Genomic DNA, 27,423 nt, shown 5'->3' on the forward strand with positions numbered 1-27,423 from the left:
AGTATGCCCAGCTGGCACCTCAGTGAGCCCAGTTTGAGTGGTGTCACTTCTGATTTAGCTCAACAGAATCGGTCCATGGAGTTGGCGTAGAACCTAATGGAGAATGGCTTGGGCTATTTCACTGGTGAGATTGAAGATGCAGGAGGGAGGGAGGAGGTTGGCTCTAGAAGGTCAACTTGTTTCTAGCTTATTAAACATGCCATCTCAGGGAAGGGGTCTCAAGCTTCAGTTCTGTAAAATCCAATTTTCCCAACCCCAAGCATTGTGCTATTAAACAATTTGTTCTTCTCAAGCTGAAGAGAGGGAGGAGTACTGTCAGTGTTTTGTAAGAGCTTCTGCCAAACAGTAAATTACACTGTTTTTCTTTTATTTGCTTTGAGGTTAACAGAGTTGACATTTCGCTCTATGTCTGGTACCTTGCTGGGGAGTCCCAATTGGAGTTGACCCATTTAATCAATTATTGAATGCTGAATCATCATATAGATTAGTGATTCCCAAACTTTGGTTCTCCAGGTGTCTGGACTTCAACTCCCCTGAAGACCTAGCCTGCTTGGCTAGCACTCAGGAATTCTGGAAGCTGATATCCAAAACATCTAGAAGACCAAAGTTTGGGAACACTGATATAGGTGACCTCCATTGATTCAATGGATCTGCTCTAAAAATGGGATTTAGGTCTATCTTCTTAAACTGGGACCTTTTTAGATGATAATTCCATGAACCCCTCAACCAGTGTGACCAATGGCCACTAGTCCGGATAGTCTACTAGCCCTGATATTTCCTGCGGTTATTTGCATTAACAGGAGTAATCCATCTTTGTATATTGGCGTCAGCAGAGCATGAAATGGAAGGTGCAGTTGCACATATATCCTGCTGGTAGGCTTCTCATGGACACCTGGTTGACCACTCCTGTAAATGAGATGCTGGGCTAGATAGGGCTTTGGTTTGAGCATGGCTCCTCTTATGATTATTGTGGTGAAAAATGGTGGTGTATGTTGATGGGAATCTTCCTTCTCCTCTACCTTCTCCTCCTCCACCCCTTTATTTATGCTATCCCTTTCCCCCAAAACTGAGACTCAAGGCAGTTTTTATTCATTTCTGATATTTCTGTATTGCCTCCCAGCCCACAAGGTCTCTTGGGGTGATACAGTTGTAGACAAGAACAAATAATTTGGAAAGCTTTCTTTCTCCCAGGGCAAGATTATGAGAGTTTTTGTGCATTTTCCATTTATTTATTTTATTGCCTTTCAGGACTCCTTTAAAAAAAGAATTTGGTAAAAAAAAAAAAAAAAGCTACAAAATAATTTTGCTGAGAAAAAAAAGACCTGTATTCTTTGTAGACGATGATGAGAAAATTTGCAAGTCTTCTTTACAAGTCTAATCCAGTCTAATTTTCAGAATGCCAGATTCTTTCAATCAATATTTAGGGAAGTTTTGGGAAGACAGGTGCAGTCTTTCAGTGTCCATGCAAACCTGTGTGTCCACTCACGAAGGAGATGGATTTCAATTCAGTTTAAGTTCATTTGTTTTAGCTTCAGACCAAAAACCAAAACAATATCAGCAACTAATCTGAGACATGCAGCTTGCTCCAAATGCTACAAGACCTGGTAAATAGACACAAGGATAATCCAGGTGATGGTCAAACACATTCATATTAATGAATCCTGACACATTTTCACCAGAGCTAAGATGTAAGAAGTCATGATCTGCATGTATATTCTTGCTACAGCTTATGTCTTGTTATTATTCCAAGTCAATGAATTGGCCTTTTCATACATAGACCAACAATTATGTTCTTTCAGCCTATAAGAAGAGAACATTTTCTCTGCTATCTGCCTTAATGGAGCAATATGATAAAGCTGTTTCCTTTGCGGACAGAAGTAGGCAGTATCACAAAGGAGAAAGAGAAAGAGTGGAGAATATTTGTAAGCCAAAGTTGTTCTGTAGCATTAAAAACATTTGGATGAATAAAAATATGAGAAGGCTGCCATCAAATCATCTCCCCACAGCTGCATGTGCTGACAAGCCAAAGGATGAAGTGGTCAAAAATCCAATGGTACAATCTTATGTATACAGCTAGCCTCCACATTTGCAGCTTTGACTTTTTTGGATTTGATTATTTGCAGGTTTAAGAGATATGTTCTCTCTATGAACCTTTATGTCCTCCAACATGACTCTGCTGGATGTTGACCACAGTCATGATGTTCCTAGAGAAAACACTTCTCTAGCAATTTATAGGCCCTCCAGCATGATTCTGTGTTCAACTTCCAACTACGTTGGCCATAGAGTAGCAATGGAGGACCTAGCGAGGTGTTCTAACAGGTTAAAAAACAGTGTTTTTTTTATTTGCTGTTTTCCCACTTTCACAGGAGTCCTGTGCCCCTAACCCCAGCAAATGTGGAGAGCCCTCTGTATGTATATGCAGATGTAGGACCCCACAGAGTTCAATACAGTTTATTCTGTGGTGAATGTGTACCTACAGCAATCTCTCTCAACCTAGAGACCTGGAGATTAATTGACTGATTGATTTTTTGGTTTCATTTTTATGTCAGCATTCCCCCAGAGTGAAACCCAAGGTGTCTCACCAAAAGAATCTGTTAAAATAATACTATTTGAAAAGACAGTTACATTTAAAACACAATACAACAATGTGTTGAACTACAACAGTGTATAGAAAAATCTCTGTTTTTATCTTGTTGAGATGCTCCAAATTTCCTATGCATTTTCTCCCCTTCCATGTTCCATAACGGATTGGAAAATATTGTGCTTTCTTCCTTAATTAATAAATTGTGCACATAATTTTTATGAATTTCCACACACTTTTCACATTTGTTTGCACATTTACTCTCCCCTCCATTTCCCCCGCTGACAAAAGCATGGTTCTGCATATTTTCCTCCAGTTATGTGCATTTTAACCCTTTCCATTTTAAAAAGTGATTTTGTAGTTCGGGGTGCAATAAGCCTCACAGTTGTGCAAATGTTCAGTGCCTGATGAGCCTGTTCGCACATATCTTGGAATGTAACATTTGTCAAGACTATCAACTCCAACAATACTTCTTTATTTCCCTAACTCCTACTCCCATTACCCTCAGCCAGCAGCATGCTGCCTTGGGATTATGGAGGTTGTAGTTCAACACATCTGCAGGGCACACATGTCAGGAAGAGTTCAGGAAAACAAGATTGCAGCCCAGTGCTGCCAAGCTGTCAAAATAGCAATAAGCGACCATTGAAATTCATGACATGCAGGACTGACAGTTGGGAAGTAGCTATTAACAATATCAAATGAAAATATTGATTTCAGTTAGCTTAGCCATGTGTCTCTCTGCAAAATTAATATGCTATCCTCATTCATAAGTTACATGATACACACATGGGGGGGGGTCTTGTTCAGTCAATATAAAGAGAAAATCTTTCAAACTCACAAATAGGTGACATCCTTTATAACAAGGGATACCTGCCAGCATTATAGGGGACACACTTTCTGGCCTAAAATAAGGTACATCTCTCATAATAAGTGCCTCTGTGTGCCCATCACTTTACTTCCAATTTTAAATGCCCCTTTCCTTCTTCTGTGACAGTATACATGTGCCAATGGTTTTGTTGTTGTTGTGTTTGCTGGTTATGTATTGTGGTATTAATTTGGGGGACACACACCCTTCAACCAGCTATAGTTACACTCTTTAATGGATTATCTGTTCCAGGTTTGTGAAGTTCAGAATGACACGGAGATGATCTGCCAAGCACCAGCTTTAGCTATTGACCCAAATAATCTGTCTGACCTCACTGAGCGACCAGATGAGTTTGGCTTCATCTTGGACAATGTCCAGTCCTCGCTGATCCTCAACAAAACCAACTTCACCTACTATCCAAACCCTGTCTTTGAGGCTTTCAACCCCACTGGGATTTTGGAGCTGAAACCTGGAACTCCAATTATATTAAAGGTACATGGAAAGAGAGGGTGGATTGAAAGTTGACTTCAGCCCATACCACCCATTGTCAAATCCTTCCCAAAACTCACTTTGGCTTAATTTGGAAAACCATTTTCCCAAGCTTTCAGTCACTATATGAAGAAAAGCTTTCAGTCTTTGATGCACCTTCAAGACTTCTTAGAAAAAGCAAACACAAGGGACATTAACCCCAACTTTCCTTGCCAGTTCTACCTTTTCCTCCAAACTATGGAGATGAAAACATTTCCCTCAATTTTGATGTATTTGTTTCAAAATCCCTCCCTCCCTCCCTCCCTCCCTCCCTCTTTCTTTCTTTCTTTCTTTCTTTCTTTCTTTCTTTGCCCAATATTTTTATTCAGTGTATACACCTAACACAAAACAAAACAGTACATATTCCTCATTATTATTACACTTATGGACAGGTTAAACACATGCACAAAAACATACCAACCAACCAAAAGCTAAAAACCATTTGTCAGAAGTGTTTGGATTATGTCTACCTGCATGGCAGGGGCTTGGACTGGATGGCCCTTGGGGTCTCTTCCAACACTATGCTTCTATGATTCTACTATTCATAGGGCTTGTCTACATTACTTAAATAGCCCGAATCCCCCCACACACAGCTGGCTGTGTGTTGTTTACACTATGCAGACCCCAAACTAGGTCTGAGTTGTTTGCACAGTGCAAATAGGTAGCCCAGTGGTGCAGTGGTTAAATGCAACCACAATGTTGTGAGTGTGATCCCAGGGCTGCAAGAATAACTCGGCCATCCATCCTTTTGTATGTTGGTAAAATGAATACCCAGTTTGTTGGGGGCAATTGGCTTACCGATTGTAAACCACTTAGAGAGTGCTGAGTTCACTATGAAGTGTCATAGAAATGTAAATGTTATTAGTATTGCTATTGTTTACACAATTTGGGATTTCTATTTCTTTTCCCACATTGGAAAGATTTACCAATGGTTTGTCCAGAAAACCTAGAGCAAAACACAGTGGCAATAGGCAACTGTCTTCCTACACAGTCTCTGCCATCATCCCTGCCATGTCTCTCTGTGGGCACTCACTGGGCATCGCCTTCTGACCTCAGAGCAACTTACACCCCCAGCACTGGTACCAGCTGCCTTTCAGGTAGCACATGGGAAGGCAACTGCCCATTGTTCATGTGTTTTGCAGTAGCAGATAAAGGGGGGGGGGGGGTCTTGGGTAGAATTTTTGGGGTCAGAATACTCCATGGGCAGCCCAGAATATTATAGTAAATGTAGACAAGCCCTTAATTGGGGAATCCCTAAAACATTTAAATATTTTGCTATCCCATCCCAACATGAGTCCCACATGTTGCAGGAAAAAATAATGTCAAGCCCAAGTTGATCTAGGATGCCTCAGCCCACTCTGTGGGCCTGTGTTGCTTGGAGTTGTATCTGTTTGTGATTTTTTTCCTCTTGATTTCAGGGCAAGAACCTGATCCCACCTGTAGCAGGAGGGAATGTCAAACTGAATTATACAGTGCTGATTGGGGAAAAGCCTTGTGCGGTCACAGTGTCAGACGTGCAGCTGCTGTGCGAGGCTCCAAACCTCACTGGACGGCATAAAGTGATGGTGAGAACCAGTGCTCCTCATACATAGGATGGCCAAGGAGACGGACATCCTGAAGCAATTCTGCAAACTAAAAATAAATTAATTAAACTTTCAAAACTGGCACCATCACTCTCCTTTTCCCAAATGAATTCTTTGATATTTACTAAAAATGACAAGAATATTAGACCTTTGTAAAAAGTGTTTTAAAAGAATATTTCTCAAGTATTGGGAAATACGGATGAGAAAAATTCTAAACTGAAAACTCCTTCTAAACTCCTTGCAGTTCTGAATATTCTATGCAAAATGTACAGTGTTTTCCTGTGTAAAAACAGTATTTTCTGTGCAGGAAGCAACAAGTTCTGTGTAAGCAACGATATTTCTGTCCATCAATTTTTTTTTCTGCCCAGAAAATGTTGTTTCTCATAAACAAATACTATGTGTGAATTTTGTGCAGAATATGTCCTGGAAAAAATGCAATTCTGTCCTTCAATAACTATAGTTTTGAAAGATTTTTTTTCACAATAGGAAGAAACTTGCTAAAATTAATGGTTGCTTTCTTTCAGAAAGAAATAGCAAAGAATTAAATCCCTAGTTTTTATTATTTGTTTATTCGTTTTATGTCCTACCCTTTTCCCAAAATGGGATTCAAGGCACATTACAATAATCTTAAAAGGATACAACTAAAACAATAATTAGAAAAGTTAAAAAATAATTAAATCATATTAGTATTTTACTTATTTTTGTTTTGTCAGTTATGTGAGGAGACAAGAGTGACAACAGATCAGCATAAAGGCCCACTTCCAGATACTGAAAATCTGATTCAGCTACTCCTTTGGCTTTTCAGGTTTCATTGCAGAATTCCGTGATGTTACTTTTTAGGACTACAACTCCTAGAATCCTCAGCCAATATGGCATCTGTTGGAGTTGAAAATGTGCCAGTGAAGTATAGGCGCACTTGGATTTTGAGATCCAGGACCTCTCTCACCCATGAAATTTACTGAATAGACAAGGGCTGGTCACTCTCTCTCAGCCTGACCTTCTTTACAGGGCTCTTTTTGCAAGGATCAAGAAGGGAAGAGAGTTGGAGTTCAAAATGTGCCAGTGAAGTATAGGCACACTTCACTGCTACATTGAGCTCCATGAAGGAAAAGCATGTTAGAAATATTACAAACAAATAAATCTGACCCTGGTGATTTCAGTAGAAGGTTTCCAAATACTTTCTTTGGAACCATAAGGGCTGCAAAATTATGAGAAGAAAAAAAGATGAGGAGGAAGGAGGGAAAGAGAGAGAGAAAGAGAGAGAAGATTCTTAGGAAGCTAAATTTTGCAGCCAGTGCCACTTCTGAGCTCTGGAAAGGATTCCTTTCTTCTCTGGAATTTAAAGGTCTGCAAACCAAGCCCATTGAAGATTGGTTTGAAGGCGTTTGGTCTGTTTAGTTTGTAGAAGAAAAGATCAAGAAGTCGTATGACAGCCATTTTCAATATATCAAGGGGTAGCATGTAGAAGATGGAGTGAGCTTCTTTTCTGTCACTCCAGTGGTTAGGTTTCAAAGCAATGAATTCTATTTTGGGGAAAGTCCAGCTAAACCTTTGCAAGAACTTTCTGACAATAAGAACTGTTCAAACATGGGATGGAGAGCCTTGAAAGTTGATAGTCTCTCCTTCACTAGAGAAGTTAGATGTATACCATTAGCTGTCAATAATTTAGTTATGGATTTCTGTACTGGCAGGGGTTTATTTCAATGAACCTTGAAGTCCCTTCAGCACTATTATCCTACAATGCTCTGATTCTTCCTCTAGGCTCGTGTGGGAGGGATGGAGTTTTCCCCAGGAATGGTGAACATTTCTCCAGACAGCCCGCTCAGTTTGCCTGCCATTGTTGGCATTGCTGTGGCAGGTGGGCTCCTCATCATTTTCATTGTGGCGGTGCTCATTGCCTATAAGCGCAAGTCCCGAGAAAGTGACCTCACTCTGAAGCGTCTCCAGATGCAGATGGACAACCTGGAATCCCGGGTGGCTTTGGAATGCAAGGAAGGTACAGAAAGTGGAAGGGGTCAAAAGGTCTTGGGAGACCTCAGTCTTGTAGGCTTTGTTCTATCTAACAGAAGTATTGGTTTTGATATCTAGGGCCAAGAAGTGTCACATATTGATTCATGTTTTGCTTAAGATTAAAAACAACAGTTAGTAAAAGAACAAAATGACTAAAAGATGAGTTTCCCTTACCCGAAATGCTTGGGTCCAGAAGTGTTTCGGATTTTGGATTTTTTGGAGTTTTGGGGTATTTGCATATACGTAATGAGATATCTCGGAGATGGGACCCAAGTCTAAACGTGATATTCATTTATGTTTCATATACAACTTATACACATAGCTTGAAGATAATTTTATTTTTAATCATTTTGTGCATGAAACAAAGTTTGTGTACAAGGAACCATCAGAAAGCAAAGGCTTCACTATCTTAGACACCCCTGTGGACAATTTTGGATTTTAAATTTTGGAATTCTGGTTAAGGGAGATTCAGCCTGTATGAACCTGCTTTATGGGCATCCCCCAACCCCCATGTTTGTCTGACTGAGAGTATAAATGTTTACTGCTTTTCATTGACTTTCCTATTCCCATAACATCTAGAGGTTATTAAGGTGCAATGTACTGAGCCTGATTTGATGATCTGCCGAACTTCTTTCCTATAACCTCTCAAATAGAACTTGCAGCCTACATAGAGAGCCAGCACAATGTTGTGGTTTGCGTGTTGGACTATGACTTTGAGAGACTAAGGTTAAAATCCCCTCTTGGCCATGGAAACCCATTGGGTGACGTCAGTGGCATCCCCACCCCTGATGTCACCTGGTGGGGGGACACGGCTTCTGGGGGCAGGACTTTCAGAGGGTGGCAGCAGCGGGCAGTGACCAAAAGGGTGCACTTGTCCCTCTCCTTTGCTGCTGCTGTGGCACTGGTATCATGATTAAAGCAGCACAATGGCAGTGAGGATGAGAGGGGTGCAGAGGTGACTGCTACCACAGCAGGAGGAGGACCTGACCAGGTGTCATCGCTCTTCTGGGGTGTCACCCGGTATGGGCCACACACTCCACACACCTCCAATGATACCACTGTATGATATTGTACAAGTCACACACTCTCAGACTCCAAGGAAGGCAATGCCCTGCCCCCCCCCCCCAAAAAAAAAACAAATCTTGTCAAGAAAACTCCATGATAGGTTCCCCTTAGGTTCACTATAAGTTGGAAATTACTTGAAGACATACAACAAGAACAGCCTACATGGGTCCAAAGTCATCATCTGCTCGCCTTTCCCCTACATTCCTTTTGATTATCTTTGCCCAGTGAAAAGAGCTGCGATAGCAAAAGCTTTCACAGAGATTTTTTGTTGTTGTTGTATAGTTCCTATTATCAAGCAAAGCTATTATCACAGTATAAATTTTGACATTTTTCTTGAAGTCAGTGAGGTTTCTCTGTATTTTGTGTATCTTATACTGAATCTGCTCATCTGTCTTCATATTGATGCAACTTCAGTATGATAACCATTTACCAATCCTTCTTCAATGATCTTGGGCAATGGCCCTGCCATATCCAAACAGGATAGTGTAGCAGGTGAGGCTTAGAAACAGCACTCTAAAGAGTTCCATGGCTGACATTTAATATTTCCATGTTCATATTCTGGCCTTTTTTGTACTCTCCTTCCCCTCCTCAAATCACAGCTTTTGCAGAACTGCAGACTGACATCCATGAGCTGACAAGTGATCTAGATGGAGCTGGCATTCCATTTCTTGATTATCGGACATATACCATGAGGGTGCTTTTCCCAGGCATTGAAGACCATCCTGTGTTAAGAGATCTGGAGGTAAGACCATTCCTCATGAAGAGTGTCTATACCAACAAGCAGCTGTATTGGACCTCTTAAGCATTTTGTGAGACCAATCCATGACTAGCACTTTGTGTGCATTCTATGATACCTAGAAAAGACAAAGTTTTTGGTAAAATAAATCAAGGGCAGTTGCTGTTGCTTTGGGGTGTGAGGCACATCAGGTGTAATTAATCCTTTCAAATCCATTTAGGACTGGACTCTGACTGTCCTGAGCCTAAAGGATCTTCTGTTTTCCAAAGCAAGAGTCAAAAGTGGGAAGGGCTGCTGGATTCTTATATCATGATACTATGAATCTATGATTGAACAAAATAAATCTTCAAATCTTAGATCTTGGATTGTAGCATGTGCATCAGCATTCAGAGGTCCAAGGAGTAGAGTTCCTATAGTTCCCAAAGTCCAGAGTATTGAAAAACCTGAAAACTATAGCTCCTATGGGCCACAGATATCACTGTCTGGCCAGTTAATTAATGATAAAATAATGTTTTTAAAATGAAGTTCTTAAATATATGATGCTAGGTAGTGATGATGGTCTTAGCAGTGGCATCTATTAGTGACTTCTTAAGTAGAGTTCCATCATTTTTGGATCAGACCACAGATTCATCTACCACAGCCTTCTGTTTTTACAACTGGTGAGCCTGAAGCTCAGGGAATCTTCCAAAATGGGCATGGGCAGAGGATACTATTCTTTATGTCCACCTTCCATCATGGAGGCTCCATTTCACTGTTATGACTGAAGGGACCTGATTGACTCACCCTTCTAATGGCCATCACTCATGAATGCAGATTCCATTGATAAACCATGTATTATGTAAAGGCTGCCTTTTGCTTGTCTCTCCTGTATCCACAGCCAGTTGGTTTACCCAGAAGTTCAGAATTCAATATCTCTGTACCCATCAGAGTTTAAGATTTTCCCCAGAGCCTGGGAAAGTTGCTGTTTTGGACTGCAGAATTCCCAAATTCCTCAGTTGTCATGCTGGGAGATTATGGGAATTCCACATGAAAACAATGGCCAAGACCCTACATTAAGAATGTGTTGCATAAATTTCCACAGGTGGAGTTACACATTGTGTTCTGCCAGCCTTGTGCTGAATGAGACTGTTGTGCAACTGAATGCAGAAGGAAATGCACAACTACATGCACACATACCTCTCCATTACAGGCTCAACTTCATTTCTACAACTCTGAACTAAATGCAGGCATTCCACATAAATGTCCAGCCATTTCAGTGGGGGGTGCATAGCACATGCATCAAACACCAAGAGGATTTGGTCTGATAACGTCCCTGAGCTTTGCCTCTGTCCTATATTTCCTCTTTGTCTCATTTTGCCTTGCTCAAAAGCCCCAAGACCCTACAGTCTTAGTTCTCATCCAGCGAAGGCATCCCAAACTCATGACCTTTTAGTTGCCTTTTCTTGTAACTTTCCCATCTTTACCAAAAGCTCTACTGATGATTTTGACCTCCAGGTTGCCTGTGGTTATATGAGTCTCCTGTTAAATGAATGTTGGAAACAGTTAACTTCTGGTGAAACTGTTGCTTTAATCAATCCTTCCCTCCTGAATGCCAATTATTGGCAGCTCCTTCTGGAATGGTTCCCTTTCAAGGAAAGCCAAGGGTAACGTTCTCCATGACTCTAGGGCTGGCTGGCTGGTGTATTTTGCTAACTGTATTGCATCACTATCAGTAATGAACTCAATTGGGTTTAATGCTACCCACGAAGAGGGAGTTGACACACTCTCCTTATTTCATTATTGCATCAGAAATCAGAACATTCCAGACATTTTCTCTCCATCTGGCAAGAGTATGAGAAGGTTTGTGTGTATATATGTGTGTGTGTTGCACTTGGGAAGGCGGTTTGGTGAAAAATTCATGATGGTTTTTTGTACTTTTGTTGTGTTCAGAACATAATTTTGCACAAAATATGAGGTTTTGTGCAAAAATACAGGAAAAAAGGGGGGGGGGGATAAAAGTGCTGGTCTTTTCACTTTAAAACTCTGCGTACAGGTTACAAAAAATTGGTGGAGGATTTTTGGCATGGCTATACTAGGGGTGGAACAAATATACATAAATATTTGGAACACAGATGAGAATGAAGAGATCTTGAATGGATGGGAATTGCAATTCAGGACTTACATGGAGTGAAAAAAATGTACATTCCTCTGTGCAGAAAAGTGACATTTTGTTTGCAGAAATGTGGTTTTCTGTGCAGAAAAATGCTTCCTCTGCAAGCCCACCCAAAGCAGAATAAATGCCAAACTGTAGATAATCCTTCAGTTCCATGGAAAGTTATCTCACCAACTGCTTCCCAAAGTCAATTGTTAACAGGGAATAAGTCTAGCCTTTGATATATAAGCCAACCAATCCAGGAGAATTCTAACTCTTGATGTATGAGCCAACCGATCAGTAAAGAAGTCCAACCCTTGGCATTTATGCTAGCCAAATCAGAAAAAAGGTTTGTGCCTAAACACCAAACACACATACACACACACAAATCAAACTAATTATAAAGTTGAAACAGTAAACATTAAAAAGATTAAAATCCATTAAAAGACTATATATAAACCTTAAAAACAGCATGGCAAAACATTAAAATCTCTTCCCTAATCAGTCAGTAAAAGCCTGCTGGCAGGAAAATGTTTCAGCCTGCCAACGGAAGTAGAGCAAGGACAGGGCCAGTCTGGCTTCTTTAGGGAAAGAGATCCAAAGTCTGGGAGCAGCCACTAAACAAGCCTGGTTTGGTGGTAGGACTGAGAGAAGGGCCTCGGTGGATCTGTGTTCTAAGGGTTTACTTGATGGTCATGTAATTAATTACTCTTGCTCTCTGTCTTTCTGACAGGTTCCTGGATATCGACAGGAGCGGGTAGAGAAAGGCCTAAAGTTCTTTGCACAGCTCATCAACAACAAGATCTTCCTCCTGTCCTTCATTCGCACCCTAGAGTCCCAACGCAGCTTCTCCATGAGAGATCGTGGCAATGTGGCTTCCCTCATTATGACGGTACTGCAAAGCAAGCTGGAGTATGCCACTGATGTCCTCAAACAACTCCTGGCTGACCTCATAGACAAAAACCTGGAGAGCAAAAACCACCCCAAGTTGCTGCTTCGGAGGTAAACCCCAGAGAATGGAGATTCTGCCTAATCCAGGATCTAGCAGGGGGAAACTGGGTACCTAGTTACTGCAATCTGCCATATGATTCCAGTGTTGCTTAAGTATCCATTGACCACTAGTAGATGCTGGCTGAGCTTAACAGAAATACATTGGACCCTTGGTATCGGCTAGAGTTTGATTCCATGACCCTTGGTGGATACCAAAATCCATGGATGTTCAAGTCCCATTAAATACAGTTGAATAATAAAATGGTGTCCTTTGTATAAAATGGCAAAATCAAGGTTTGCTTTTTTGCATTTTTTCACTGATTGTAAGTCCTGAACTGCAATTCCCATCTGTCCAAGATTCTCTTCATTCTTGTCTGTGTTCCAAATATTTATGTACATTTGTTCCACCCATGTCAAAAATCCTCCATCAATTTTTTTTGTAACCTGTAGGCAAGGTTTTTCACCCCTATACAGAAGTGAAAAGACCAGCACTTCTTCTATTCCCCCCCCCCCCCATTTTGCTGGGGTTTTGCACAAAACCTCATGTTTTGTGTCATTGTTGATGATGACACAGACATTCTAGTGCTAATTGCTATGTATACTGTGAATTTTCTTTTCTTGAAAACAAATTATCCCAGTTCAAGACTTTGGAGAGCCACAAGAACTTCTGAACAATAACTTAGCTGTGTCTTGCTCTAATCATCCAAAGTACAGAGTGCAGTGATGTATGTTGGTTGTCACAAATTCTGCATTTGTCTTAACCTTGAGGTGGAATTCAAGAGGAAACACCAGATCCACAATGCAATTTGTGTGTGCATGTGTGTGTGTGTTGGACGTGGTTTCCATTCTAGTCTTGCACCACATATGTTCTGGAATATCCTTTTAAGTGCTAAATCCTTACCAGATGACTGATAAGGATCTCCAAAATCCCAACAGCTTTGCTGAGATGGCTTCATTTTACAGTCTGAAAAATGGATAGCTCCTGTTTGAGATGTAAGTCACGGTTAACAAAAAGTGCTACTGCAATGTCAGTGAAAAGAAAATTCAGGGAAAACGGTACAAAGAAATTCTGAGCAGCTAAATTTTGCAACCTGCCTCCCCCCACCAAAAAAAAAGGCATGAAACATTTACTCCTTCATGAATGATTTCCAAGAAAGACTTATACTGAGCCAGAATTTGATTATCTGGGGCATGAATAAAACAAACAGAATTACTTTTTCCTTTGTAGTGGTAATATTTCACCCCTCTTCAATTTCGTTCTAGGACAGAATCTGTTGCTGAAAAGATGCTCACAAATTGGTTCACTTTTTTACTCTACAAGTTCCTCAAGGTAAGAATCACCGCTTCTGCAGCTAACCTGAAATATTTTGAGGATCAAAAGGGAATTTAAACTGTTGTTTTTGTTCTAAATCAGTAATTGGATGAAGATGGTGATGAGGGTGGTGGTGATGATGATTATGATGATGCATTTATATCCTAGTTTCCCCCATACTGTGAGTCAAGGTAGCTTACGAAAGCTAAACAAACCCAATTTAAACACTTACAAAGTCATAAGCAAAAAGCATGCAAAAAGTTGTTATTAAAATTCAATTAAGTTACCCATAAAATTAAAACCAATTAAACCACGTACATACGTTTCATTAAGATCAGCAGGTGAGGACACTCTAAAGAGCCTTTAGGAACTGTTTCTTGCTAGCAGAAGTGAAATACAAGAAGTGTTGGACTGCAGATCCCATCACCTCTAGCTAGTAATGAGGAATGATGGGAGCTGCCACCCAACAACATTTGGAAGTTTCCTTTTTAACTTTGCGTGTGTATCTGCCTTCAAGTTGCCCATTGATTTATGGTGACTCCATGAATTTATTAGGGTTTCCCTAGGCAAGGAGTATTCAGAGGTGGTTTTGCCAAATATAGCCTACAGTACCTGGTATTCATTGACGATTCCACTTTACATACCTCTTTTCCTACCCCTTTCTTAAATGATGGATTTAGATTGCTACTTCCCTTTATCATTGGTTAGTTGCATTGAATTGCTCAAATTAATTAGAGAAATAGAACAAAAATGTTTGAAAAGAAGATGCAAAATAAATTGGTTGTGGTTTGACATTGCAGTCACAATATCAACGAAAGCGATGGTTGCGATCCATGGAATCCTATAAGGCTTGGGTCCAGGCTATCAAAAGGACCATATCTTCCTGTATGAAATCTCTGTGGCAATGACTTTTATATCTTGTCCCTCTTCCAGACATATTTGGGGGGAACACAGGAGAGGGCCTTCTTAGTGGCTGTTCTTCAGGTCTGAAACTTGCTCCCTCTTTATAGAATTCAGCCATGGCCATTAAAGTGCATCCTAGGTTGCATCTGCACTTTTGAAATTGTCCAGTTTGGCACCACTTTAACTGTCCTGCCTCAGTGTTATTGAATAGTTTATAGTTTAATTTATAGTTATGTGAGATATTTAACCTTCTCTGCCAGAGAACTCTGGTACCACAAGCAACTACAATCCGCAGAATTCCGTAGCATTGAGCCAGAACAGTTAAAGTGGTGTCAAACCAGGCTATTTCCGCAGTGCACTATTGCAGTAGTGCTGCAATTTTGCAATGTGAAAGAGTCCCATGTTCAAGTCACCTCTAAGTCAGAGAACCTCTAACACGGTTGCAGTTGTAGAAAGGAAAAGTACAATCCTTCAGGCTCAATAAGGCAATTCCCAGGGCTTAAGAACAGAGCTTTATTCAAATGAATTACACTTTAATAAATCTGTATACCATCAAAACTTTGGAACAGGTGCCTCCTTCATATTTTGAAGTGTGAAGTAATTTGCAGTAATTTTCTCTGTCACATTTATTAATATTTTATTAGTAACATGCCAAAATATGCTCATTACTTCACATGGCCATTTAAAACACTTGCAAGGTATATCATGTATTTCTTCAGCATAACTAGATATATCCATAGAAACAGGCTGGTCTGTTGATGACTCATAATAATATATGCTTGATAGTTATGTGATGCAAAATTTTAACTGTGGCCTAGGACTGTAAAATCTCACTTGTCTCATTCTCTTGGGGAGGCTGACTCAAAATCTTTCCCTTCACTGTGTGTGAGGGTATCAAGTGGAACAGCGGGCAAGGCTCCCATACCTTTCATAGTTGTGTAGAAGAGAGAATTTCAGCAGGTGTTACTTGTGGTGCAATCAGGGTAACAAGCAAAACTGGTATACTTTCCAAAATTTCACAGATAAAAACTGGGACACGTGTGGCCAAGTAACATCAGAGTGTGGTCAAGATGCAAAAAAATCAGAAATCAGGAAGAACAGCTAAGGTGGAGGAGGCTGCAGCAGTTTGCTTTTTCCTGAGCCTACTGAGAAGGAAAAGATCCTACCCCTGCTCTCCTCTTCCCCCACTGAAGGTGTCTACACTGTGCATCTACACTGCAAAATTAAAACACATTGATGCTTCTTTAACTGCCATTACTTATCCTATAGAATCCTGGGATTGGTAGTTTGGTGAGAGCTCTTTGACTGACCACGTTGAATACCTCACCAAACTACAGATCCCATGATTCTGTGGTATAAAGTCATGGCACTTAAAGTAGTGTCAAACACTTTATTTCCTGCAGTGTGGATACACCTCATGTCATTGGTTAAAAATATTGAAGAGTATTGGCCTGGGAACAGAACCCTGTGGCATTGCACTTGAGACCTTCCTCCCATTTGAAATGCATCCACTGATGGTGACTCTTTGAAGAGAGTTTTCCACCTGTGAATCCATCTGACAGTATTCACTTTTATTCCTCGTTTAAACAGTTTTCTAATCAAAATATCATGGGGGGCTTTATCAGATGCTTTGCCAAATTCCAGATAAATAACATCTACAGCACTCCCACCATCTACTAAACTAGTGACCTGATTGAAAAAAAGGTTTTTGATCAGTTTGGAAGGATTTGTTCTTGACAACAACTTCAGTTTAGTCATCTTTACTTTTAGGGAGAGTTTGGGCCTGATTTGCTCTAGGTTCCATCCATTGATCTTTTTAGCAGTCCATGGTATTCTCAGCAGTCCAAGGTATTTTGCAGTCTCCTCCAGCACCACATCTCAAATGAATTAATTTTCTTTCTATCAGCTTTCTTCACTGTCCAGCTTTCACAACCATTCATAGAAATGGGAAATACAATGGTATGGACACTCCTAATTTGGTATTTAATGATATATCTATATACTTCAGGATCTTGTCTAGGTCTTTTATAGCTGCCCATCCAAATCCTGGCACAGTGTATGAGAATAGCCAGTATGTGTATAACCCAGTCCTGTTGCAATACTTGAGTTTCCATGACCAAAAATGCTGATCTGCCTCTGACAGAAAGTGACATGCATCGTTTATATAACCCAGTTACTGCTGCATTTGTGCCATTTATGAAAGGCTTATCATGCTCTTAAGTAGTCTTCCTTCTGCTTCCTATGATCCACTACCGCTTGCAGCAGGGAAAGTTTTGAAGGGCCCTGAAAGGTCAATTCAGGGGCTCCCGCTATCAGATTCCCATTTCCAGCTGAAAGTAGGGGATAGTGAGAGGTGAGTCGCGGAAAGCTTTGGTCTCGTAAAAGGCTATTTTCTTTTCCCCATTCGGCTTCTTGTCTTCCTGCCTTTTGCCTGAAAACACCGGCCGATAAGGGCAATAGGGAACAGTGCCGAGGCAATATGCTGCTGGCAGATAAGCTAATGAAGTGGCAGGCAGGTGTCGGGGCAAAGGAGAGGTCCCACTTTTATTTCCAGAATGGGAACCAGCATCTACTCAGGGATTTACAGAGGACCAGCTTGAAAGGACACTAGTGAATTTGGGATGAACAGCTCCAAGGGGGGGGGGGGGGAGAGCCAACAGACCCAAGAGAGAGCAGTGAACGGGAAAAGATGAATGAGGAGGCTGGTGTTGCACTGTTTGCTCACTCCTCATTCATCTTTTCCCTTCAACCGCTCTCTCTTGAGTCTGTTGGCTCTCCTCTTAGAGCTGTTCATCCCAAATTCACTGGTTTGGTGGTGGTTCATCCCAAATCCATTAGTAAAGTTGGGAGGGTATTGATTAAGGTGGCAATCTGTAGCACACATTGATCTTTGCAGAAATTAAACACTTTCAGTTTTTAAAGTAAAATCTCCAACATGGACTAGAGTTTCTATCCTTGATCTTCCTTCCTTTCTTTTGCTCCCCTTTCTTTGATGTCTGCTTTGCACTGGATTATAAATTGGAAAGCCCTTGGGGATGGGAGACCTAGTCTTCTGCCAATCAGAACTAAAACAAACAAACAAACAAACAAACAAAAACACCTGGAGAACTCTGAAAGAAAATTTAGAGATATGTCTATTTTGAAGCATAACTGAGTTTTGGTTTCCATGCTGGTTCAGAACTACAAGGTTATGTGTGTGCGCGCTTTAAAAATGTAAGCCAGTGGTGGCTTGCAGTTTGTATGACACGAGATGGTGAATCTACTTTGGGTTTTAGTCAAAATGCCAAAGAAGCTGTCCGAGGTGCTCAAGCTATTTTGGAGAGAATCAGAATTAGAATCTTAGGCTTGATCTGCACTGTGGAAATAAAGCAGTTCGACATGGCTTTAACTGTCATGGCTCAATGCTATGGAATTCTGGGATCTGTAGTTTTGTGAGATATCTAGCCTTCTGTATCAGAAAGCTCTAGTGCCACAATAACAAATCCCAGAAACATTGAGTCATGACAGTTTAAAGCAGTGTCAAACTGCATTAATTATTCAGTGCAGATTTAGCCTCTGGGTTGGAAGGGGTCACAAGGGCCATCCAGTCCAACCCATTGCCATGCAGGAATATACAACTAAAACATGCCATCTAACTTCTGTTTAAAGGCCTCCCAAAAAGGAGTCTCTCACCCTCCAAGGCAGTCTATCCGACTGGTCTTACTAAAACTGTTTTTTCCCCTAATGTTTAGCTGGAAGCCCTATTCTTGTAATTTGAATCCATCATGAATGAGAAATGATGGGTTCGGAGCAGCAGAAAACAATCTTGATACATCTTCTACATGACATCCCTTTAGATACTTAATAGATAGCTACTAGAATAGGTTTGCCTTCGGGTTGCCATATGTCGGAAATAACTTGAAGACACACAACAACGACAATAACAAATTGTGGGCCTTCTCAGTCTTCTCATCTCCAAGCTAAACATAATCATCTCCCTAAGTCATTCCCTAAAAGCTGGGGTTTCCAGACTTTTGACCATCTTGGTTACCCTTCTCTGGAACCTCTGGTGGGATTCGACATCTTGGATAGCGCCATTAAAATCCAGATGAGAACATGTACCATTTCCACTGCCATGGAAGACACCACCCAGCACTGAACTTAATACATTTCTTCCCTATCCTTAGTATCACTGGAAGCCTCTCTTTCTTCTTCTGTCTCACTTATCTCTTACTTTCTCCTTTTTCACTGCTACAGGAGTGTGCTGGTGAGCCCCTCTTCTCTCTGTTTTGTGCCATCAAGCAACAGATGGAGAAGGGACCAATTGATGCCATCACGGGAGAAGCTCGCTATTCCTTAAGCGAGGACAAGCTCATACGACAACAGATAGACTACAAGACCTTGGTGAGTGACGACAGAGCATCATCCATGGACCCAAACATGAAAATGTGTGTTTGGGGAGGTGGGGAGAGAACTGGAGATGCATTCTCATATGCAAGAAGAGATCGTTTCAAAATATTTCTCCTTACTGGGCAAGGAGTTGAGTAGTTTTGTGCATTTTAGTGATTTTTACGCACATCAGGACCTTTTTTGTGACAATTCGAATGTGTTCTGAGACCCCCCCCCCCCCATTAGTTTGTGAGTTGTAAAAATATTTACTACAAAAACACAGGCTGAATGAAGTTATCAGTGTGTAGAGAGATCTTGAAGCACCGTTGAGACTAACTGAAAGAAAGAAGTTGGCACAATGAGCTTTCTTAGAGTTAAGTCCACTTCCACAGACCAAATGCATCTGAGGAAGTAGACTGAAGTCTACCAAAGCTCCTGCTGCCAACTTCTTTTTTTCAGTTAGTCTCAAAGATGCTACAAGATCTCTCTACATACTGATTCTTCAGATTAACATGGCTATATCTTTGAATTTATCAGGTACCCCTAGAATAGACCAAAAGTCTTTCTTTTATGTTCTTGTTGAGACTCATGCTGGATGAATTTTGAGAGCTGGGCAAGTGGTTCAGACACTTAGCTTTGAAATATGACACCTGACGATCTTCTCTGCCTTTTGCCTTAAAGTTCATGGATGGTTTCTTGTCATTTTAATAGGGTCTAAGCAGAAGAATTTCCTTATTAGGGATGCTTTTTTTCTACTAATTTTCTTCTCCAAGGAAGCAAAGAGTAGTGTTAGCAGTTTTCTTCCCACTGGGAGAAAGTCTTTGAAACCACAGCTTTTGAAGCCTAATTGAAATACAGAAGTTATTCTATGCAAAACTCACATGTAGTTTTGCATTAAATAAACAACAGGATTTTCTGTGCAAGAAACAGCAATTCCTATACAGGGGGGAAAAATTATGAGCAGAAAATGCTGTTTTCTGTGCAAATCAGCCACATGTGAATTTTGCATAAAATACATCCCCAATTACATTATTTTCTCTTCAGGAAACTGCTTTTTCTATACCGAAAATAATATTTTTCAGTAATGAATTCCCAATGTCTAGATGGAATCTCTTCTCTTGTCATTTGAACCCATTAATTTATGTCTGAGGCTACTCCCACACTGCAGGATTAATGCAGTATGACACCGCATTCACTGTCAAGGCTGCATCTGGGATTTGTCATTTGTTGCAGCATGAGAGATCTCTGTCAGAGAAGGCTAAATGTCTCACAAAACTGCAAGTCCCAGAATTACGTAGCATGTCACCATTGCAGTTGAAGCAGTCAGTGTCAAGCTGCATTAATTCTGCCATGTAGATGCAGCCCTAGTCGCTGCAGCAGCAGCAGAAAACAAGTTTGCTCCATCTTTCATGTGACATCCCTTCAGATATTCAAATACGGCTGTCATGCCGTCTCTCAACCTTCACATCTCCAGTCCAACCACCAATACAAGCAGGATTTCACTCACTTTTGGTGGGGTTTTGTGTGTGCCCTTTGGCATTTTTGGTAATCCGGTCAGGTCCCAGAGTGTCCCAGTAGGTGAAAATGCCAGCCCCAGACCTGCGGTGGTTGCCTGCCCTTAACTGGAGTAGAAAATCAATCTGGTCTCCCATTCCATAGGTCTGTGGCTCATTTTCACATTTGTTGATACATGGAATGTGCCTAGAAGACAGATCATGCAATGTGATTCAAAGTTATCAAGTATATTATATAATATGCCCTTAAGGAGCAGAAGTGGTGGGAGTGATAGGAAGGATCCCATTGTGTCCTGAGTGCACCACTGGCTCTGAATAGCATGCACCATGCAGGGTGGTCCCACTGTCATGCCCATAACCTCTGCACCTCCTGTACTAGCAGCTGAATTAGTTAATATCCATTGACATGCCATAACTACAAATACGCTCCCTCCTTGACTTTGGATGAAAGCTCCCAGTGTAGAGTGTTTAATGGTGACAGCCAAAGCCCTAATGGGCCATAAAAGAAATGTTCCTCACATCTTTTTCTTTGGGGATCAGTTTCTATTGCGCTCAAGCACCCCTTCAGGCCTCTGTACAGATGTAGCCAAACTCCTGCTATCCTCCATTTCCGAACACAAGACCTGAAAAAATGACTGGGGGAAAACTCATTTTGACATGGTTACACTGGCCAACATTATGGACAATTGCATTTGGTGGCTTCAGAATTGTGAAGGTAGTAAATCCACTCTAAGTTTGGGTCTGAACTTTTATCAGGCTCTCCAAAGTACTGATCTTTGCCCAGGTGCAGTATTTAGAATAACTCCTTTAAAATTCAGGTTAATTTCCACATCAGATTTACTGCCTTGCTCACACAGAAGCCATCAGCCACCACTGGTTATAGATCTAAACCTGTGGTTCCCAACCTTAGGTTCTCCATTTGTTTTAGACTTCAGATCCCATAAGCCCCAGCCAACTTGTCCAAAAATTAGGAATTATGGAAACTGAAGTCCAAAACATCTGGAGGACCAAAGGTTGGGCACCAGTAGGTGAATTTTGCCCGAGTTATTTGGAACATAGCTGTGTTGCATTAATAATCTTCAGATACAGCATAATGAAAAAACAGGATTTGGATCAGCCATCAGATAATGAGACAATTTCAATAAATGTCCTTTGTTATTGTGTACCTTCAAGGCATTTCTGGCTCAAGGTAATTGTAAGTTGAATGTATCACAGGGGTTTTGTGGCAGAATTTGCTCAGAGAAGGTTTGGCTTTACCTTCCTCTGTGGGTATCCAGGGTTTAATGAGGATTTTAATCCTGATCTCCTAGTGTTCAAGGCTGCTGCCAAGTTACAAAATTAATGCAGTTTGACACTGCTGTAACTGCCATGGCTCCATGCTGTGGAATCCTGGGATTTGTAGTTTGTTGTAGCACCAAAGCTCTCCGATAGAGAGGGCTAAATAGCTTAAAAAACTGCAAATCCCAGAATTCCATAGCATTGAACCATGGCAGTTAAAGCAGTGACATACTGTATTAATCTTGCAATGCGGATACAGCCCTTATTCATTTATATATTGGTTTATGGGATTTATATGTCACTTTTCTCCCAAAAAGAGAATACAAGGTGGTTCACAGTGAGAAAGTAACATTACACACATGCGTGCACACATTCTTAAAATACAAAATGCTCTGGCTTCCATGTCATTGGGCACTGAGTCTGCCCTGGGTTTTTGTCTAATTTCAAATGAGCTATCCAAGTTACTGAGCCCCAATTTGGTCCAGCTTTTTGGAAATTTCCTTGCAAATTTAGACTAAAATCCAGAGCAGATTTACTCGCACAACCCTGCAATACAGGAGCTCCCCGCCATCACTTTTTGTAATGACAGATGTCAAGAATGGAAGACTTCAAGGAAATAAAGGGGTATTTTCTCACATCCCCAAGGCTCATGTCTTATTAATTTCTTTAAACAAAACTACCTGGGATAGTCTTATCTTCTTGGATTGTGTCTCATTGTTGGGCAATCGCCCCTGGTGATAAGGAATTAGTTATCCATGATCTCTGATTCTGCCAACCATTTGCTTTATCAAAGGGGGAAAAATCCTTTGGGGATGAATTATTTGATATCCTTCGTGTACGATTAATGGAACACATGTGCACATCTGCAGAGACAAGATCACCAAAGGAGCCTCGACTCACCTTGTATTAATCGGAGACTAAGGCTGATAGCTAAACTTCTGTACTTAAAAGGGGGAGAAAATAGAAAGCGACAATGGGGGAAATACTGCAAGGTGTATAGACCTCGATTTCACCTCTTCTTCTAAGATCTTAAATTTAAAAGGAGTGTACATTTCAATTTTTTGGAGTCAACTCCCCCCTTTCCCCACTTTGGTTAAAAAGAAAGAAAAAATATATGAAATTCTAGGCTGCTAATAAATACGTCTGAAGTGGCAGCCAAGTTTCCATTATGCTCCGCAAATGCCAGAGATTCCCCTCATATGCTTTGCATTTAGCTTCTGATGGTAGAGTTTGAGTGGAGGGAAGAATAGAGCAAATCTTGGTGTAGAGCCAGAGGCTTACTCATTAAGAAAACCTTTAACCTGCCTGACAGATGCCAGAATGAGAGGGAACTTTGAAAAGCCTCGCCGTGTTCCAACGTAATTAGATTGAGAGCAGTTCAGGCTCCGGGTCTGGTCCTGCCTTTCCAAGTTGGAAGGATTTTAGAAATTCCCTCTGAGTCTCAGAGAAAGGCTTGCCAATGTTTTGCAAATGGAGAGGTGCAGCCAGACAATATCCAAGGTGCTGAGACCTATTTCCTTAAAAAAGGCCCAGCTCCTTGGATAATGCCTTTAACCTTCAATTGTTGTGGTTGTGGTTATGTGCCTTCAAGACATTTCCAGCTTGTGGCAAACCTAAGGCAACCTTATCATGAGGTTTTCTTGCCAAGATTTGTTCACAGGAGGTTTGCCACTGCCTTCCCCTGAGGCTCAGAGAGGGTGACTTGCCCATGGTCACCCATTGGGTTTCATGGCCAAGCGGGGAATTGAACCTTCGTCTTCAGAGTTTTAGTCCAACACTCAAACCACTATACCACACTGCCTTTAACATTCTATTATTATTATTATTATTATTATTATTATTATTAAAGAGTTGTAGTCCATTGCTCAACCCACTATGCCATGTTGCTTCCTGAGTATCCGTTCAATCCATGCATCTGAGGAAGTACACCAAGAGTTAGTCTACATCTATGTGTAGTATGCAAATTGCTGTGCATTTTTGCTGTGCATTTTTGCAAATTCGCCTCAATGGTTTATTTCCTTCACTTTCCTGTGCAAATTTGCATCCATTTGCATCTATTCGCCCTCCCTCTGCCCAAAATGTGTGCAGCCCTCCCAGTGCATTCAAACAAGACAGATGGCCGTGCGTGCAATAATGCACATTTCTGCAGATTTCAGCAGATATTCCAATAAAAAAAAGTAAAATTCCAGCAAAGCCTTTTTCCGCAAAGTTTAAGGAGTTTTTTTGGGAAGGCACAAAAAACCAAACTCCTATGAACTGCATGTAGCCAGATCACATTCTGTTCAACTGGAATGAGAAGTATTTTAAATTTGTAAACTAGCCCTATGTTTACAAAAGTGTATGCAGCGACATCTTTCACAGAGGAAATTCCAAAGGTGCTACAAGATTCCTTTGCATACTGGCTCCATGTGATTAATTTTGAATTAAAATTCCCTGAAACATGTTAGACTGCTCCCCCCCCTCCTTTCTCTTGTTTCCTCTTTCTTTCTTTCTTTCTTTCTTTTTCTTTTTTTGTAGCACAGGCACCTATCCCAATCCTCTCCATACTATTTCTGTCTCTGGGACCAGAGTTTATGTTAAAGAAATAATGGGTAGGAACACGTATATTTTGTAAACCGAGGTATACCTGTATTTCATTTCATTTGCACAGAAACTTGCTTTTGGCACTGAAAGCAACATTTCTGCTTAGGAATGCCCTGCCACAACAAAAAAGCACAAAAAATATTTTCTGCCACCCCTGCAGATATGGAAACTAGAAATGATTGAAAGTCGACGATGGACAGTTTAGTTTGGTTGAATTCTACTTTGGGCTGAAGTTGAGGGCTGTAGGACCACCGTTAAATCTAAAACTGCCACTTCTGTGTGCTTCCAGGAATGGAAAAAATGTAAATTTTTGCAAAGAAAATTTTCAGTTGGGGGTCATGGAAAGGTAATGCAGAGGGGGATGCACACCATATTTTGACCCTCTCTTTTGCATGAGTTGGAGATGCAGCCTCTCTGGCTCCATGAGGCTTAGCATGTCAGGATCAAGACAATGCGCATTGCTTGCAGCGGCTACTAAAATGGTCTGGTGGGCCTGAGATTCTGTGTTGCTTGGCAACAACAGTGAAAAAAGGCCAGCAGGTGAACACTTGCTGAGCATTATAGTCTGTGCTGTTTGGAAGACTGTAGGAAAGAGCATCATCAAATAATTATTGTTCTTTAGCAAAGGAGACCAAGGGAAGTTCATTAAAAATGCTGCTTCACATGCATTTATTCTTGCTGTGTTCCTTCATGTCATTTCTGACTTATGACAACCCTAAGGTGAACCTGTCACAGGTTTTCCTTGGCACGATTTGTTCAGAGGAAGTTTGTCATTGCCTTCTCCTGAAGCTGAAAGTATGTGACTTGGCCAAGGTCACCCAGTGGGTTTCATGACCAAGCTGGGAATCAGACCTTGGTCTCCACAATTGTAGTCCCGTGCTCAAGCCACTGTGCCACAACATTACACCAATGAAAATTTGGACATGTGCGGTCAAAATGGCAAAAATTATTAATCTGGCAGAACACAGAAGCTAGGAGAGGCTGCAGCAGTTTTCTTTTGTGTGGGCCTACTGAGCAGGGCAAGATTCTACCCTTTCCTCTGCTCTCTTTCCTGCTGAGTTGAATGCAAACTACTTTCGCACTTTGAATTCCATTTGCAGCAGTTCAAGTAAACCAAGGACAAATGGAGAAAGTAGGAAGAGAGAGAGAGAGAGAGAGAGAGAGAGAGAGAGAGATTAATAGCAGGTGAATAAGTGGATGGCAGAGTATTAATCAGGACTATCCCAGCCAAATTAAGACAGTTGGATGATATGTACATGTTCTGGGACTAACTGGCTAATTCTTTCTTGTCATGGCTTCATCCCTCCAACTGAACTCTACAGGTCCTGAGCTGTGTGAACCCTGACAATGTGAACAGCCCTGAGATCCCTGTGAAGATCTTGAACTGCGACACCATCACCCAGGTCAAGGAGAAGATCCTCGATGCCATCTTCAAGAATGTACCTTGCTCCCATCGGCCCAAAGCTGCTGACATGGATCTAGGTGAGTTGAGTATTGTTGAATTAATGGAGAAAACAGTGAGTGTATTTTTGTACTCCAGCTCACATCATTACTTATAACTGGCCAAACTGCTTTGGTCTGCTGGGAGCTGTAGATCAAAAGCATTAGAAGAGCCACATATTTCTGACCTCTGACTTTGCCCTTTGGTTTGGAAACTCTGTTCCTAGTGATCTGGACTAAAATCCAGAGGAGATTCATCACCTATTGACACAGAAGCCAGCCCTGTTTATTCCTACTAATCTCACTGGTTCTTGGAATCCTTAGTTGTCTAAGATTTCTTGGCCAGATGTTCAGTGAGGGTGGACTAATATGGTTGGTCCTCCGTATCCACAGATTCTGCATCCATGGATTCAACCATCCACAACTTGAAAATATTTTCTTTCAAAAAAATTCCAAAAAGCAAACCTAGATTTTGCCATTTTATATAAGGAACATCATTTCACTATTGCTGTTGAGTGCCTTCAAGTCATTTGTAATTTATGGTGACCCTGAGGCAAACCTATCATGGGGTTTTCAGGGGTGGGTTCCCATGGCCAAGTGGGGAATCAAACCCTGATCTCCAAAGTCATAGACCAGCACTCAGACCACTACACCACACTGGCTACCACACTGCTTGATAATGTGGAAGGCAGAGCCAGTGTGGCATTGTGGTTTCAGCATAGGACTATAATTCTGGAGACCAAGGTTCACTTCCCACCCAGCCATGAAACCCACTAGGTGACCTTGGGCAAGTCACATGCTCTCAGCCTCAGGAGAAGGCAATGGCAAAACCTCCTTGGAACAAATCTTGTCAAGAAAACCCCATGATAGCTTCACCATAGGGTCGCTATAAATTGGAAATGACTTGAAGGCACACAAGAGCAAATGGGACTAGAACCAAATCTAGTTTGCTGACAGCCAGTACCAGTTTCAGTTTTGGGTGGAGCACTTCCAGAACCTAACAAAACTGCTGAGTGCCAAGCTTAACTGAGGTCTACCCCTTACTGTGCTGGTGGATAGGAGTCATTGATCGTACTTTTGTACCCCTTTAATTTCAGAAGAAGGCCATGACAAACTATCTTTGAGTATACTGTGGATAGGAAAACCCTATGGTTTTCATGGAGTTCCCATAAGTCAACAGATGACTTGAAGGCATGCATGCACGCACACGCATGCACGCGCACACACAGGATTAAAGATGGGAGACAGCCATTTATTTAATGAGATGGTGCCAGGCCAAATGCCAGTATCCCAACTGAGCAATCTGGCACTGAAACAAATGTACACTTTACTGTTTTCGCAAGGTTTGAAGGCCTTCCCAGAAATAGTATATAACCACACTGAACCAATCATAGGAGTATATGGGAAATATAGTAGCCAATCTTTAAGCACCAATTATTAAGCCCTAATGGAAAATTGCTAAGCAAGCATCAAGTCACTGCTACTAAAGTTAAACTTTTCTCTTTCATTTCCAATCATTATTGCCGTAAGTAAAAA

General features: G+C 41.2%; 1 protein-coding gene across 2 annotated transcripts in view; it reads left to right on the forward strand.

Annotated features, from left to right (window-relative positions):
- Positions 1 to 27,423, forward strand: part of PLXNA4 (plexin A4) — a 597,539-nt gene that overhangs the window by 519,256 nt on the left and 50,860 nt on the right. For both annotated transcript variants that reach the window (XM_089527462.1, XM_089527463.1), the window contains exons 18-25: positions 3,699 to 3,938; positions 5,393 to 5,539; positions 7,319 to 7,553; positions 9,232 to 9,374; positions 12,233 to 12,501; positions 13,753 to 13,819; positions 18,941 to 19,087; positions 25,770 to 25,929. In XM_089527462.1, the coding sequence (XP_089383588.1) occupies positions 3,699 to 3,938; positions 5,393 to 5,539; positions 7,319 to 7,553; positions 9,232 to 9,374; positions 12,233 to 12,501; positions 13,753 to 13,819; positions 18,941 to 19,087; positions 25,770 to 25,929 (1,408 nt within the window). The remainder of the gene's footprint in view (positions 1 to 3,698; positions 3,939 to 5,392; positions 5,540 to 7,318; positions 7,554 to 9,231; positions 9,375 to 12,232; positions 12,502 to 13,752; positions 13,820 to 18,940; positions 19,088 to 25,769; positions 25,930 to 27,423) is intronic.

Source organism: Sceloporus occidentalis, unplaced genomic scaffold (assembly GCF_023333645.1).
Source record: "Sceloporus occidentalis isolate IW3139 unplaced genomic scaffold, rSceOcc1.0.p SCAF_5, whole genome shotgun sequence".
NCBI lineage: Eukaryota > Metazoa > Chordata > Lepidosauria > Squamata > Phrynosomatidae > Sceloporus > Sceloporus occidentalis.